This window comes from Ips typographus, linkage group LG1, assembly GCF_016097725.1.
Source record: "Ips typographus isolate SLU linkage group LG1, UJ_Ityp_2.0, whole genome shotgun sequence".
NCBI lineage: Eukaryota > Metazoa > Arthropoda > Insecta > Coleoptera > Curculionidae > Ips > Ips typographus.
The window spans coordinates 14,692,218-14,705,442 of NC_138422.1; the positions used below are offsets into that span (position 1 = coordinate 14,692,218).

Sequence of the window (13,225 nt, forward strand, 5' to 3'; positions counted from 1 at the left end):
GCAGAAATTTTCATTTAAAGTTGTTTTATCGCACTAGTGCGATAAAATCGATTATTATCGCACTAGTGCGGTAAAATCGCTCATTACGTAACTCAAAATGAGCTATGTAATGAATGATTACCATGCTAGGAGTAGATAATAGCTATTTATGTAACCAGTTACGAAAAGATCGACTTTGTGTAACGAATGAATGTTTGTAGGGCGAGCGCAGCGAGGTCCTACAATTTGAATGAGTTACACAATAAGACATTTTCGAAACGTGTTGCATACATAATTTTTTCTAATTTTGACCAAAAAGCGGTAAAAACCATCTTTTAAAGTGATTTAACAGAAATATTCACTTTCATAGCACCTTGTATAAACAGTGACAACGACATGTTATGATGGATGTCGCCCATATGTTTCTACGGAAATGCATAAAAACAGGGAGTGATGAAATGAACTTTTCATAACTAGTTACATAAAGTGATACTTTATGTAACTAGTTACATAAAGTAAAACGTTTTTTCACTCTAATCAGTTTTGAAAAGTGTCACTTTATATGCCATAATTAGAAAAAAAAAATTATATGAACAAATCGTATTATTTTGACCTCGCCTGTATGCCCCCGAGAAATTGTCATATAGTTATGGGACACCCTGTATATTTTATTAATACAAATAGCTGTGACCAAAATTTCATAAAAATCCATTAATTAATAACAAAGTTATGACAAATTAAAATTCAAAAATCCTCTAAGCTAACGGTCACAAAAGAACACCCTGCATCAACTGTTGCCATAGAAATGGTGTTACTATTTACTTGTTTATTATTAATTATTAATTGATTAATTTCTAAAAAAAAAAAAAAAAATTTTGGTCACAGCTATTTGAAAGCACTATAGATCCAGTGGCGTAGTAATTTTTTCAATAAAAAAATCGCTAATAAAAATTCTCCATTTTCTATCAAGAAAAAGTATCGTAATATGACCTGAAAACTGAAATAAATATTTAAAATTTTCTCCCGTAATAGACATTTCATTCCTAATTATTAAAAAAAAAAAAAATCATTGAAATCGGTTAATAACCTAAAATTTTATAGGGGTGTTTCCATTCTAAATGGGTCACACTGTATGTGGAATTATAGATGTAAAAGGAGAATGCTGGAAATAAAGGTATGCAAATATGTTGTTCTAAAATGTCCTGTGGATAGTGAAAGAACGAAGTAACTGCTCACAATGTTTATTTAACGCATTTTTAAGTGAAGAAAAAAATAATTCCGACGCCACTGACCGATCGGACATCTCCGGCTCCGGCTTGCTGGAATCCGGCAGTACTGAATAGAGTGTGTATTTTACAAGTCAGCATTGGAAGATGAGTACCTACTAAAAAACTATCTCCTCCTGCTGGATTTGGTAAGTTTTTCTGGGTTTTTAATGTTTTGTGGGTAAGGGTAGGGCTCTCGTGGAAAACGCTATATTTTTCGTATTTTTAAAGATATGGATCTGAAACTTTCTGTATGTACAGGGTGGGCAAATAAGCGAGGTAAGCGGCTGTACCTCCGGAACTAATGATCGTAGAGAGAGAGTTACGGTAAAAAAATTTATAGGTTAAGTAGGCAAGGGAAAATGCTGGAAATTATTTTCAAGTTTCCAAGATGGCTACCAGAGGGCGTTTGCGCCATCTTGAATTACATCAAGTTACGTTTCTTGTGATTTTCCCCAATGAAGGTAACAAAAAAGTATTTGCGTTTTAATGTTAACTTAAAGTCGAACATTTTTTGAAAAAAAACATTTTTCTCTATCTTTCGAAATAAAGTGGTGGGGGGTATTTGAATGTTGTTTTAAATAAATGCCTGTAACTACGAAACGTCTTTAATACATTTGGATAAATTTGGTATCATTGAAAAGAGCATTTCTTGGGCTTTTAGGTTTCTTCTGATAATGACAGTTGTGACCTAAACGGGCGTTATTTGATATTATAACCAAAATAATGGATTTTCTCAAAAAATTTAAATGCAATGATATGACTTTTTGTAGACTAGAAAATAGACAAATGAGTAACCAATAAGCCTGCGCAGACCGCATCTTATTTTTTTTTTTTCTTTTTTTGTCATTTGTCTTTTTTCTAGTCTACAAAAAGTCATATCATTGCATTTAAATTTTTTGAGAAAATCCATTATTTTGGTTATAATATCAAATAACGCCCTCTATCGGCGGCCGTTTAGGTCACAACTGTCATTATCAGAAGAAACCTAAAAGCCCAAGAAATGCTCTTTTCAATGATACCAAATTTATCCAAATGTATTAAAGACGTTTTGAAGTTACAGGCATTTATTTAAAACAACATTCAAATACCCCCCACCACTTTATTTCGAAAGATAGAAAAAAATGTTTTTTTCAAAAAATGTTCGACTTTAAGTTAACATTAAAACGCAAATACTTTTTTGTTACCTTCATTGGGGAAAATCACAAGAAACATAACTTTATGTAATTCAAGATGGCGCAAACGCCCTCTGGTAGCCATCTTGGAAACTTGAAAATAATTTCCAGCATTTTCCCTTGCCTACTTAACCTGTAAATTTTTTTACCGTAACTCTCTACGATCATTAGTTTCGGAGGTACAGCCGCTTACCTCGCTTATTTGCCCACCCTGTACAGTGTGAAGTGTTGGCTCGAATCTGACGTTATCAGATGCCGGTTCTGTGACCTTGGGGGCGACCTTGAGCTGTCAAACATGACAAATTTCAATTTTTTTTTCGTTTTATTACCCAGAATCGTGAAGAGCATCATCAATAACCCCTATACCAAATTTGAGCACTTTAACTTCAATAGTTTTCCCTCTACGTCAAGTTAGATCTAGCAATTCCTATATGCAGAGTTCACGTAGAAAACGCGATAATTTCATCATTTTTTGAGACAAAATTTTGAAATTTGGTATATGGGCAGGGTAATTAAAGGGTTTGAATTTACCAAAGTCTGTTTTTCGCTATTTGATCTTCAAGGTGACCTTGAACTGTCAAATATATGTCAAAATAAAGGTTTTATAAATTTTGCTTTAGGAAACGATGAAAAGCACTATAGATAATTCACACACCAAATTTGAACCGTCTACGTAGCCCTGATAGCTTTCTAGGTAGATATTTTAGTGCGGCTCCTAATGTGAACAAAGCATTTTGTAAAAAACGCCTTAACTTTAACAGTTTTTATAATAAAAACTCGAAATTTGGGATACCAACGTTCAGTCTAGATATCTCGAGTGTGCCGTTTTGTCAAATAATCGTGATAATGTTAAAATTTATTTATTTTTTTCTCAAAACTGTAAACGGTACTCTCCAAAATCCCTATTTTGAATTTAGTGCTTCTAGGTTGTTCCGTTATTATTATAGGTGAAATTATTTTCATCTTAAAAACATTCCGAAAAAAAATTTCAAAAAATTTCTTACGAAATCATGTCTTGTACCTGGAGTAGGTAAGATAATACCAGTTTTGTATTACACATAAAACAATTTACTCAACTAATGCTATGAATGATGATTTCTAAAACCCCAAAAAATTATATAGAAGATAATCTCCGGTCTACAGCAAACGGCAGTGACGCAATAATTATATAGTGTCGTTTTTTCAGTTTATTGAATAGGAAATTCAATGAGGATTCTAAAAATGTGTTTAAAGCAGTAATTTTCTTAATTCAAGTGGGTTTTACCGGCAATATTATCCTTTTTAAACTGTATTTCTGGCAGATCAATTTTAACACCGTTTTTCTCCCTGACTGTACCAAATTTTGTACTATTTTTTCAGGTTGTTAAATAGGAAATTTAATGAGGATTCCAAAAATGTGCTTAAAACAGTCATTTTATCACTCCAAGTGGGTTTTACAGGTGATTTTCTGCCTAACTGTCCTTTCAAACTACGTTTCTGGCAGTTTAAACTTAACACCGGATGTCTCCCTGACTGTACCAAATTTTTGAACTATTTTTTCAGGTTATTAAACAGGAAATTTAATAAGGATTCCAATAATGTGCTTAAAAGTCATTTTCTTACTCCAAGTGCGTTTTACAGGCAATATTGTCCCTGACTGTCCTTTCAAACTGTATTTCTGGCAGTTCAAACTTAACACCGGATGACTCCCTGACTGTACCAAATTTTTGGACTATTTTTTCAGGTTATTAAATTCGAAATTTAATGAGGATTCCAAAAATATGCTTAAAACAGTAATTTTCTTACTCCAAGTGGGTTTCACAGGCAATATTGTCCCTGACTGTCCTTTCAAACTGTATTTCTGGCAGTTCAAACTTAACACCGGATCTCTCCCTGACTGTACGAAATTTTTTGGACAATTTTTTCAGGTTATTAAATAGGAAATTTAATGAGGATTCCAAAAATGTGCTTAAAACAGTCATTTTCTCACTCCAAGTGGGGTTTACAGGTGATTTTCTGCCTAACTGTCCTTTCAAACTACGTTTCTGGCAGTTCAAACTTTAACCCAGTTTTTCTCCCTGACTGTACCAAATTTTGGACTATTTTTTCAGTTATTAAATAGGAAATTTATTGAGGATTCCAAAAATGTGCTTAAAACAGTCATTTTCTTACTCCAAGTGCGTTTTACAGGCAATATTGTCCCTGACTGTCCTTTCAAACTATATTTCTGGCAATTCAAACTTGACACCGGTTTTCTTCCTGACTGTACAAAATTTTGTATTGTTTTTTCAGGTTATTAAATAGGAAATTTAACGAGGATTCCAAAAATGTGCCTAAAACAGTCATTTTCTTACTCCAAGTGCGTTTTACAGGTAATATTGTCCCTGACTGTCCTTTCAAACTGTATTTCTGGCAGTTCAAACTTAACACCGGATCTCTCCCTGACTGTACCAAATTTTTGGACAATTTTTTCAGGTTATTAAATAGGAAATTTAATGAGGATTCCAAAAATGTGCTTAAAACAGTCATTTTCTCACTCCAAGTGGGGTTTACAGGTGATTTTCTGCCTAACTGTCCTTTCAAACTACGTTTCTGGCAGTTCAAACTTTAACACAGTTTTTCTCCCTGACTGTAACAAATTTTGGACTATTTTTTCAGTTATTAAATAGGAAATTTAATGAGGATTCCAAAAATGTGCTTAAAACAGTCATTTTCTTACTCCAAGGGGGTTTTACAAGCGATTTTGTCCCTGGCTGTCCTTTCAAACTGTATTTCTGGCAGTTCAAACTTAACACCGGATTTCTCCCTGACTGTACCAAATTTTGTACTATTTTTTCAGGTTGTTAAATAGGAAATTTAATGAGGATTCCAAAAATGTGCTTAAAACAGTAATTTTCTTACTCCAAGGGGGTTTTACAGGTGATTTTCTGCTTAACTGTCCTTTCAAACTGTATTTCTGGCAGTTCAAACTTAACACCAGTTTTCTCTCTGACTGTACCAAATTTTGGACTATTTTTTCAGATTATCAAATAGGAAATTTAATGAGGATTCCAAAAATGTGCTTAAAATAGTCATTTTCTCACTCCAAGTGGGTTTTACAGGCAATTTTGTCCCTGACTGTCCTTTCAAACTGTATTTCTGGCAGTTCAAACTTAACACCGGATTTCTCCCTGACTGTAGCAAATTTTGTACTATTTTTTCAGGTTGTTAAATAGGAAATTTAATGAGAATTCCAAAAATGTGCTTAAAACAGTCATTTTCTCACTCCAAGTGGGTTTTACAGGTGGTTTTCTGCCTAACTGTCCTTTCAAACTATGTTTCTGGCAGTTTAAACTTAACACCGGATGACTCCCTGACTGTACCAAATTTTTGGACAATTTATTCAGGTTATTAAATAGGAAATTTAATGAGGATTCCAAAAATGTGCTTAAAACAGTCATTTTCTTACTCCAAGTGCGTTTTACAGGCAATATTGTCGCTGACTGTCCTTTCAAACTATATTTCTGGCAATTCAAACTTGACACCGGTTTTCTTCCTGACTGTACAAAATTTTGTATTGTTTTTTCAGGTTATTAAATAGGAAATTTAACGAGGATTCCAAAAATGTGCTTAAAACAGTCATTTTCTTACTCCAAGTGCTTTTTACAGGCAATATTGTTCCTGACTGTCCTTTCAAACTGTGTTTCTGGCAGTTCAAACTTTAACACAGTTTTTCTCCCTGACTGTACCCAATTTTGTACCATTTTTTTAGGTCATTTAATAGGAAATTTAATGAGGATTTCAAAAATGTGCTTAAAATAGTCAAAGTGGGTTTTACCGGCTATTTTATCGTTGACCGTCCTTGAAACTGTCAACTGTGTGTGTTTTGGCAGTTAGAACTTTGACACCGCTTTTTTCTCTGACTGTAGCAAATTTTGTAGTGTTAGTTCTTATTCCAAGTGGGTCACGTGACTGTCTAGCTAAATTATCCTCTAGAACCACCTGACAATTGTCATTACCTTTAAAACTCTCAATCTGTGCTCAAAAGTTGCAAAATCGAGGTTTCGAAAAGTTTCCTTGCAGTATTCGATATAAAACGTGTTTCTGAGATTTATGGCAGTTATTTTGACAGTTTTCACGTGATTGCCTACCTAAATTTTCCTCAAAAACCACGTGATATCTGTCACTAATGGCAAAACTGTGAAAACTTGACCGGAATTTGGAAGATTTTAGCGTAGTTTAATACCAATTGTAACGCTTTTTAAGTGGTTGCTTTAGTTTAATAGCTCTATGAATCCAATTTTGCCAGTTGACACGTTCGCAACAGGTTAAATTTGAAATAGGCATTTGTATGTCAGAACTGTTATATTCATAGATCTATAAACAAACATTAAATGAGATTTGTCCTGATTGTACTGCCTTTAAACAATGTTTTATAGTTTGATAACTCCATGGAGTTGTATTTGACAGTTACCACCATTGTGACAGATCGAAATATATATGACAATAAACAGCTACACGTCACAACTGCCAAAAAACAACTTATAAAACTATAAAATCATTTATACTGAATGTATTGCTTTTAAGCAAGTTTGGTAGTTTTATAGCTTCATGGAGTGGTTTTGAGAGATTCTAAGCTTGTGACAGATGATCGAAATATGGTCAGCGTTCGTTTTCATGCTCCATGGAGCGAGCAGAGCGAATGTGACGTAATTTGAAAGTTGGTCAAAATGATATGATGACATTATAATGTGTACGTTCACCCGACGTCAGCGGCTGAGAAGCTAAGTAAGCCAGTCATAACCAACTAAATAGGACCGCTTACTTAACCTCTAAGCCGCTGACGTCGGGTAAACGTGCCCAATGTAACGACTGCTTTGGAACAGTGATTACCATTGTATTCCCATTAATTATAATTATTATTTACAATAGCAGACATTGATCCACAAACTGGAAAGTATGTTTTTACGTCGTATGAAATGAAAGGTGAGTTTTTCATGGATAATTTACTTGATATAATTCTACCAGTTGCTATATTTGTCAGCCGAAGTAGTTTATTACGTATAGCGGGCAGAAAGAAGATCATTACGGTCGTGGTAGCTAAAAACGCAAATACTGTTATGACGTTGCAAACTCAAACTAAACTGCGTTACGGAGTTGAAGAAGACATACATTTGTGTTATTCTAAATTAACAATTATTGATTTCTTCAACCCCACAAACAGCACTAAAACTGAGAAAAAATTTTTTTTTAGATTTTCTAAAATTTGTCGGTGCTCCTCCTCAAAACCCACCACCAACATTCGGCACTTCCACTTTGTTGATCCTGGATCCTGGCTTGTTTTTTTGTCCGAAACAGGTTGTTGTTGTTCAGTAATAGTCGTGTATTATGTCGACCATTAGTGAACAACAACAACCTGTTTCGGACAAAAAGATAAACCAGGATCAATCACCGCAACCGCAATTATTAATGGACGAGGAGGTTAATGATGAAGACATTAAAACTCCAGATTCAGTGTCATCTGAAGAGAGTTTTTTACGCATGGAACGATTGTGCAAAGCTCCAAAGGTACTTTCTTATTTAGCATTTTTATTATCTTAATAACAAAGAATGTTACTGAGTAGAATACAGGGTGTTTCTAAATAAGTGTCGTAACAGAAAACTGTAGATTCCGCTCTTTAGTTTTCGAGATACAGGGTGTCAAACGTTAAATTTCTTTTCAGTTTATTACTAATATATTAGGAACCGTTTGAACTACAGGCTTTTATACAGCGTGGCTTAATTTGCTTATTTTTATAAACCCCACAACTACTAAGAAATTTAGTGTCAGTTTACACTATACGTTTAAACCTTCTGACATGTTTTAGAAACTGCAAGGATTTCCTGAAAGCTTCTAAGAGCTTTCTAATGTGTCTAGAACGATCTACAAAGTTGTAAACACTTCCAGATCATTATGGAAGCTTTCAAAGCGCGTAGAATGTTCTAAAAGCTTCTACGAATGTTCTGGGCGCTTTCAAAATCTTCTGAGATGTTTTAGAAACTTCCCAATCCTTTTATAATGCTTTATTAGCTTCCAAAAGGTTCTACAACTTTCTTTTTTGTTTTTATGTTTTTTTGTTTCTACTTCCACAGCATTCTAAAATTTGAATCCAAATGCCTAATGCTTCTACGACGTTCTCAAATTTCCCAAAAGCTTCTGAAATGTTTTAGAAGCTTCTCCAAATGCTTCTACGACGTTTTAGACAGTTTCAAACGCCTCTAAAAGTTTCTAAAACGTTTTAAAAGCTTTAAAGAGCTTCTACGACATTTTATTAACTTTTAAAAGTCTCTAAAAACTTCTAAAATCTTCCAAAAGCTTCTACGACGTCCTCAAAGTTTCCAAAAGCTTCTGAAATGTTTTATAAACTTTCAAATATTTTTCTAAAGCTTCTAAAAGCTTCAAAATGTCAATAAAGGCTTTCATAACCTTTCACGACGTTCTAGAAACCGATAAAAGCTTCTAAAAGCCTCTAGAATGTTTTTACGACGTTCTAGAAATTTTGAACAGCTTCTTAGAGCTTCTACAATATTTTATGAGGTCCTAGGAGCTTTAACGATGTTCACTAACAAATTCCAAAAGCCTCTGGAATGTTCTATACACTTCTACGCCGATCTAGACGCTTTCAAGATTTTCTAGAGACCCAAATGCTTCCAGAGAGTTCTAATAATCTTTGATATGATTCTACGACGTTTGAGACACTTTCAAACGCATCTAGACTGTTTTAAAAGCTTCAAAGAGCTTCTGCAACGTTCTGTAAGCTTCCAAGAGCTCCTACCATGCTCTAATAATTTCCAAATGACTCTACGACGTTTTATTAACTTCTACAAGTCTCTAAAAACTTCTGAAATGGTCTTAGAGTTTCCACAGAGTACTAAAAGTGTTTCATATGCTTCTACGACGTTTTAGACACTTTCAAACGCCTCTAGAATGTTTTAGGAGCTTCAAAGAGCTTCTACGACGTTTTAAAGGCTTCAAAGAGCTTCTACAACGTTCTAACAATTTCCAAATGGCTCTTCGACGTTTTATTAACTTCTAAAAGTTTCTAAAAACTTCTGAAATGCTCTCAATGCTTCCACAGAGTTGTAAAAGTCTTCGATATGCTTCTACTACGTTTTAGACACTTTCAAACGCCTCTAGAATGTGTTAGAAGCTTCTAAGAGCTTCTACAATGTTTTAGACGCTTCCAAGGTCCTGTAGACTGTTTTAGTAGCTTCAAAGAGCTTCTACAACGTTTTGTAAGCTTCCAAGAGCTTCTACGACGTTCTAACTTCAAGGTAATTTGCGAAGGTATAATACTATAAGTATTTTAGATAGTTTTTTTAATTATCATCGTATTATCTGGTCTCCGTAAACATTTCGTCCACCACCCTGTATATTAATACATAATGACGATACAAACTATGGAAAAGGTTTATCTGTTATTCAAAATGCTAAATTTCTATGAGTAGGTTGTTATTTTTCCTGTATTTTGTTTAATTTAATTATTGACTTTGAATACTCAGGACGAAAATGTACCATCGCAGAGTGTCGAGATTGGTCAAAACGATCAGTCTCGAATTATAGCTAAATTGAAACAAGTAGTTCTGTTGGATCAACAATTATCTCAGGAGGTAAGTTGTAGCTTTTGATGTGCATTTATTAGCCTGTTCTTCATCATTACCTTGAATCCTCCTAAAATTAAATTCTCTTGGCATTTCCTCTAAAAATGTCTGTCTTTGTGTTTAGCGAATGATATAGTTATTTCATAGTAATAATAAAATTGAATGTCAGATCGCCGAGAAACAAGCACTACACGCACAAAACTTAGCGACTATAAAAGCCCTGACGGATCAGTTGGCTTCTGGTGACGTAGACAAGCAAGAAAACAAGGAAAATCGTGTTCGCAGATCGCGCAAGTCACCGAGGGACTTGCGCAAGTCAGTTTTAACGAATAATTTGGTCCGTACCGGTCAAAAGTCGACTGTCCGTGATGGTTCTGCACAGGTAAGTTACTATTCCTTTACTAATCGGGACATTTTTGATTTTTTTTTATTTTTTTTGTGTTAGAAAGCTGTAGATATGTACAATTCGACTAGGAAAATATGTAGCGCCCTTTTAACGCCGAATATTAAAAATGTCAAAGACGGTCAGCTTCGGAACAGTTTGCAACAATTAAGCATGAAAATTCAGGAGCAGTGCCTTATGATACAAAACACTCCCTGAAGGAAGTGAATATTTATATCTACATTATATTTGTTTTGTTATTTAATTTACTTTTCAAACATTTCTGTTTTTAATTATTAATATATCAATAATCAATATAATAATATTTTGTTTTAAATCTCCTATATTTTCATATTGATCTTATTATTCTATAGGTAGGTAACGTGACAAAAGAACACTTAAAACTGAACCACTCTGTATATTGAGTAATTAAACATGGAGGTGTTGTAGTAGTTTCTCTAAAGGTTTTAATTCCATCAACTTGGCTATTTATGATTTTGTCGGGGGCAATACCACAAGAGCTCTCTTGGTGTAACTGCACGAGACCTGAAGGCGAACTCCGTAACGATGTAGGAAATAGAAAACGCATAGAAATAGACAAGAAAGAAAATTTCTTTCTATTAACTGTTGGTACTCTCTAAGCTGTTTTCTATCACATTCGGCTGACACCGTCAACAGAAAACGGGAACTTATCGGTCCTAAAAACATTGACTAATTTCTAGTAATAAATCTAGGGCTTTTACTTGTTTCGTCGTATTCAGTGTTAATGACAAGTATCAATGACACTAATTTGAATAATTCTACGTTTTTTACTTTTTTTCAGTAATTAATATATTTCAAAGTTTACATCCTAAAATAATCCGTTTTGTTGCCATTTTTGTTGTTGGTTTTATTTATTGTAGTTCTGTCTCTTCAGTTTCTTATTTTCTTGTTGGACCATTAATATTTTTCAGTTCCCTTTAAACATGCTACCAATTTTTATGCATTTTGTGAAGAAAGTAGGATGGGACTTTAGGATGTGTTGATGGGACCCATATAGCCATAACACAACCATTCCATCATGAACAGCTTACAAAGAACAGCTCAAAAACAATAACTAATAAATGCATTAACACTTTAACTAAAAACTCAAAAACAAAGAAAGGGGGGTGCAAACACAATCAATTGGTCCCCAACACAACCTTATTGACACAACGGGCATAAAGGTTAAAAAACAAAACATTTGAAATTTTTGTTGAAGACGACGGAAAAGAAAGATTGACAAATACAAAATTTCATAGCCGCAAGAGAGATAAAATCATAGCAAGACCTCATTTGGTCTTTCTATTTTGCACAACCCGAATAGCTACGTTGAGTGCCGATCTTCGCCAATTGAAACGTAGAGAGTACCATATATTACGATAGAGAAGGGTTTTCTATGATAGCAAAGAAATTTCCTTGCTATTCGTTAGAGAGTTCGCCGTGAGCTGAGATGACTGGCGAAAAGTGGGCGGCGCAATCTTCTTTTGTTTCAAAGATACGGGGGGTTTTCGAAAATTGTTAATTTTTGAACCTCTTCTGTATTTCAGTTGCTCTTAAAGTTATAAAAAAAAGGAAGAACGGTTCCCGGTAGTAGTTTTCATGTAGAATCCAATGGCGTAGTCAGTTTTTTTCTATTCAGTTTAGTTTCTGACATATGACAGTAAGTTACATTTTTTTAAATGGAACATCCTATATATTTTTACGTCATTTAATTCTGTTTATTTTTACCTTTTCAACGATGTATTACAACATATAAGTTTGTAGAGGTTATTTGCAGTTGTCAAAACACTCAAAACTAGGGTTATTAACATGCCCTGCAGGCAATGAGTAAAAAGAACAAGTATCAGGAGGTAACAATAATACAAATTATGACCCGTTTGTGCATTAAGCGAGGGGGACGGAAGTTGATTGCGCATTCGCCTACTGCGCAGTTGAATTGACGCAGTCATTGAAAGTTTGGAGTTTCAAACCCGCAAAAATTTGTTGTTTGTATTTGTTGTAGTATAGTGTTAGTTTGTTTGTGGTTCTTTAACAGTTGAGTTTTGCAAATTTAAATTAAGTTGTACAGTGGACAAGATTAAATTTAGATCTGATAGTGCCAACCGGAAGTTGACGGCCGCCATATTACTCCCCCCGCCTCCCCCTTGTTTCTGTCCCCCTCTTTGATTGCTATTGCTCCTTCCTGCTATGTTTACATTTTTTTTATTCATTGCCTGCAGGTCTCCAATATCACCGTGTGTCAAAAGCATGACCAACTAGAACACCACATAATCCCAACCGTGCAGCATAATAAAAAAATGTTTATTCTCAAATAAAACGAAATGGGTTGGATTTAGGTATAGGCAAGTAAATTGAAACTTATAGTAATTTTTAATGCTCAAAATGATTCCGTCATAAAAAATGTGGGTTTCTATTTAAAAAACTTGAGATTTTTCATTTTTTTTAGTGGCAAGTTTATGATTTTTTTTTGACGACCCTATATACAAATGAGTCATTACGCACCCTCAGTTTAATAAAACGATCCTTTATTTACAATAACCCAAAGTTTCATTGCAAAATGAAATAAGGTTTTAACATAGTACAAAAATATGTTGAGCGTTGCAACTGTCACTTTTTTGGAAAAACATCAAATATTTTGAAAACGGCTAGAGATAGGCATAGGACATTCTATACAGAAGTTGGTCAGAATTTTGTGAGGAATCCAAATATGTAATAATATATAGGGTGTTCTATTTAAAATAAGAAAGTTGTGATCGACTTCCGGTATAAACGGAAGTGCCACCATCTTGAAAATATTTTAGTTG

General features: G+C 34.1%; 1 protein-coding gene across 1 annotated transcript; it reads left to right on the forward strand.

The window, feature by feature from the left end:
* The first annotated feature begins 7,341 nt into the window (after nt 1-7,341).
* On the forward strand, nt 7,342-10,723 carry LOC145727202 (uncharacterized). Its single transcript, XM_081976690.1, has 6 exons — nt 7,342-7,363; nt 7,632-7,735; nt 7,811-7,945; nt 9,920-10,027; nt 10,188-10,400; nt 10,464-10,723. The coding sequence occupies exons 1-6, from the start codon at nt 7,357-7,359 to the stop codon at nt 10,617-10,619; spliced, it is 723 nt and encodes a 240-aa protein (XP_081832816.1). The 5' UTR covers nt 7,342-7,356; the 3' UTR covers nt 10,620-10,723.
* The last annotated feature ends 2,502 nt before the right edge of the window (nt 10,724-13,225 follow it).

Excerpts from the sequence above, each read along its gene's own strand:
- LOC145727202 (XM_081976690.1), top strand. Across the intron at positions 7,736-7,810 it reads TGTTTTTTTGTCCGAAACAG|ATAAACCAGGATCAATCACC; the intron begins GTTGTTGTTGTT and ends TCGGACAAAAAG. Across the intron at positions 7,946-9,919 it reads GATTGTGCAAAGCTCCAAAG|GACGAAAATGTACCATCGCA; the intron begins GTACTTTCTTAT and ends TTGAATACTCAG.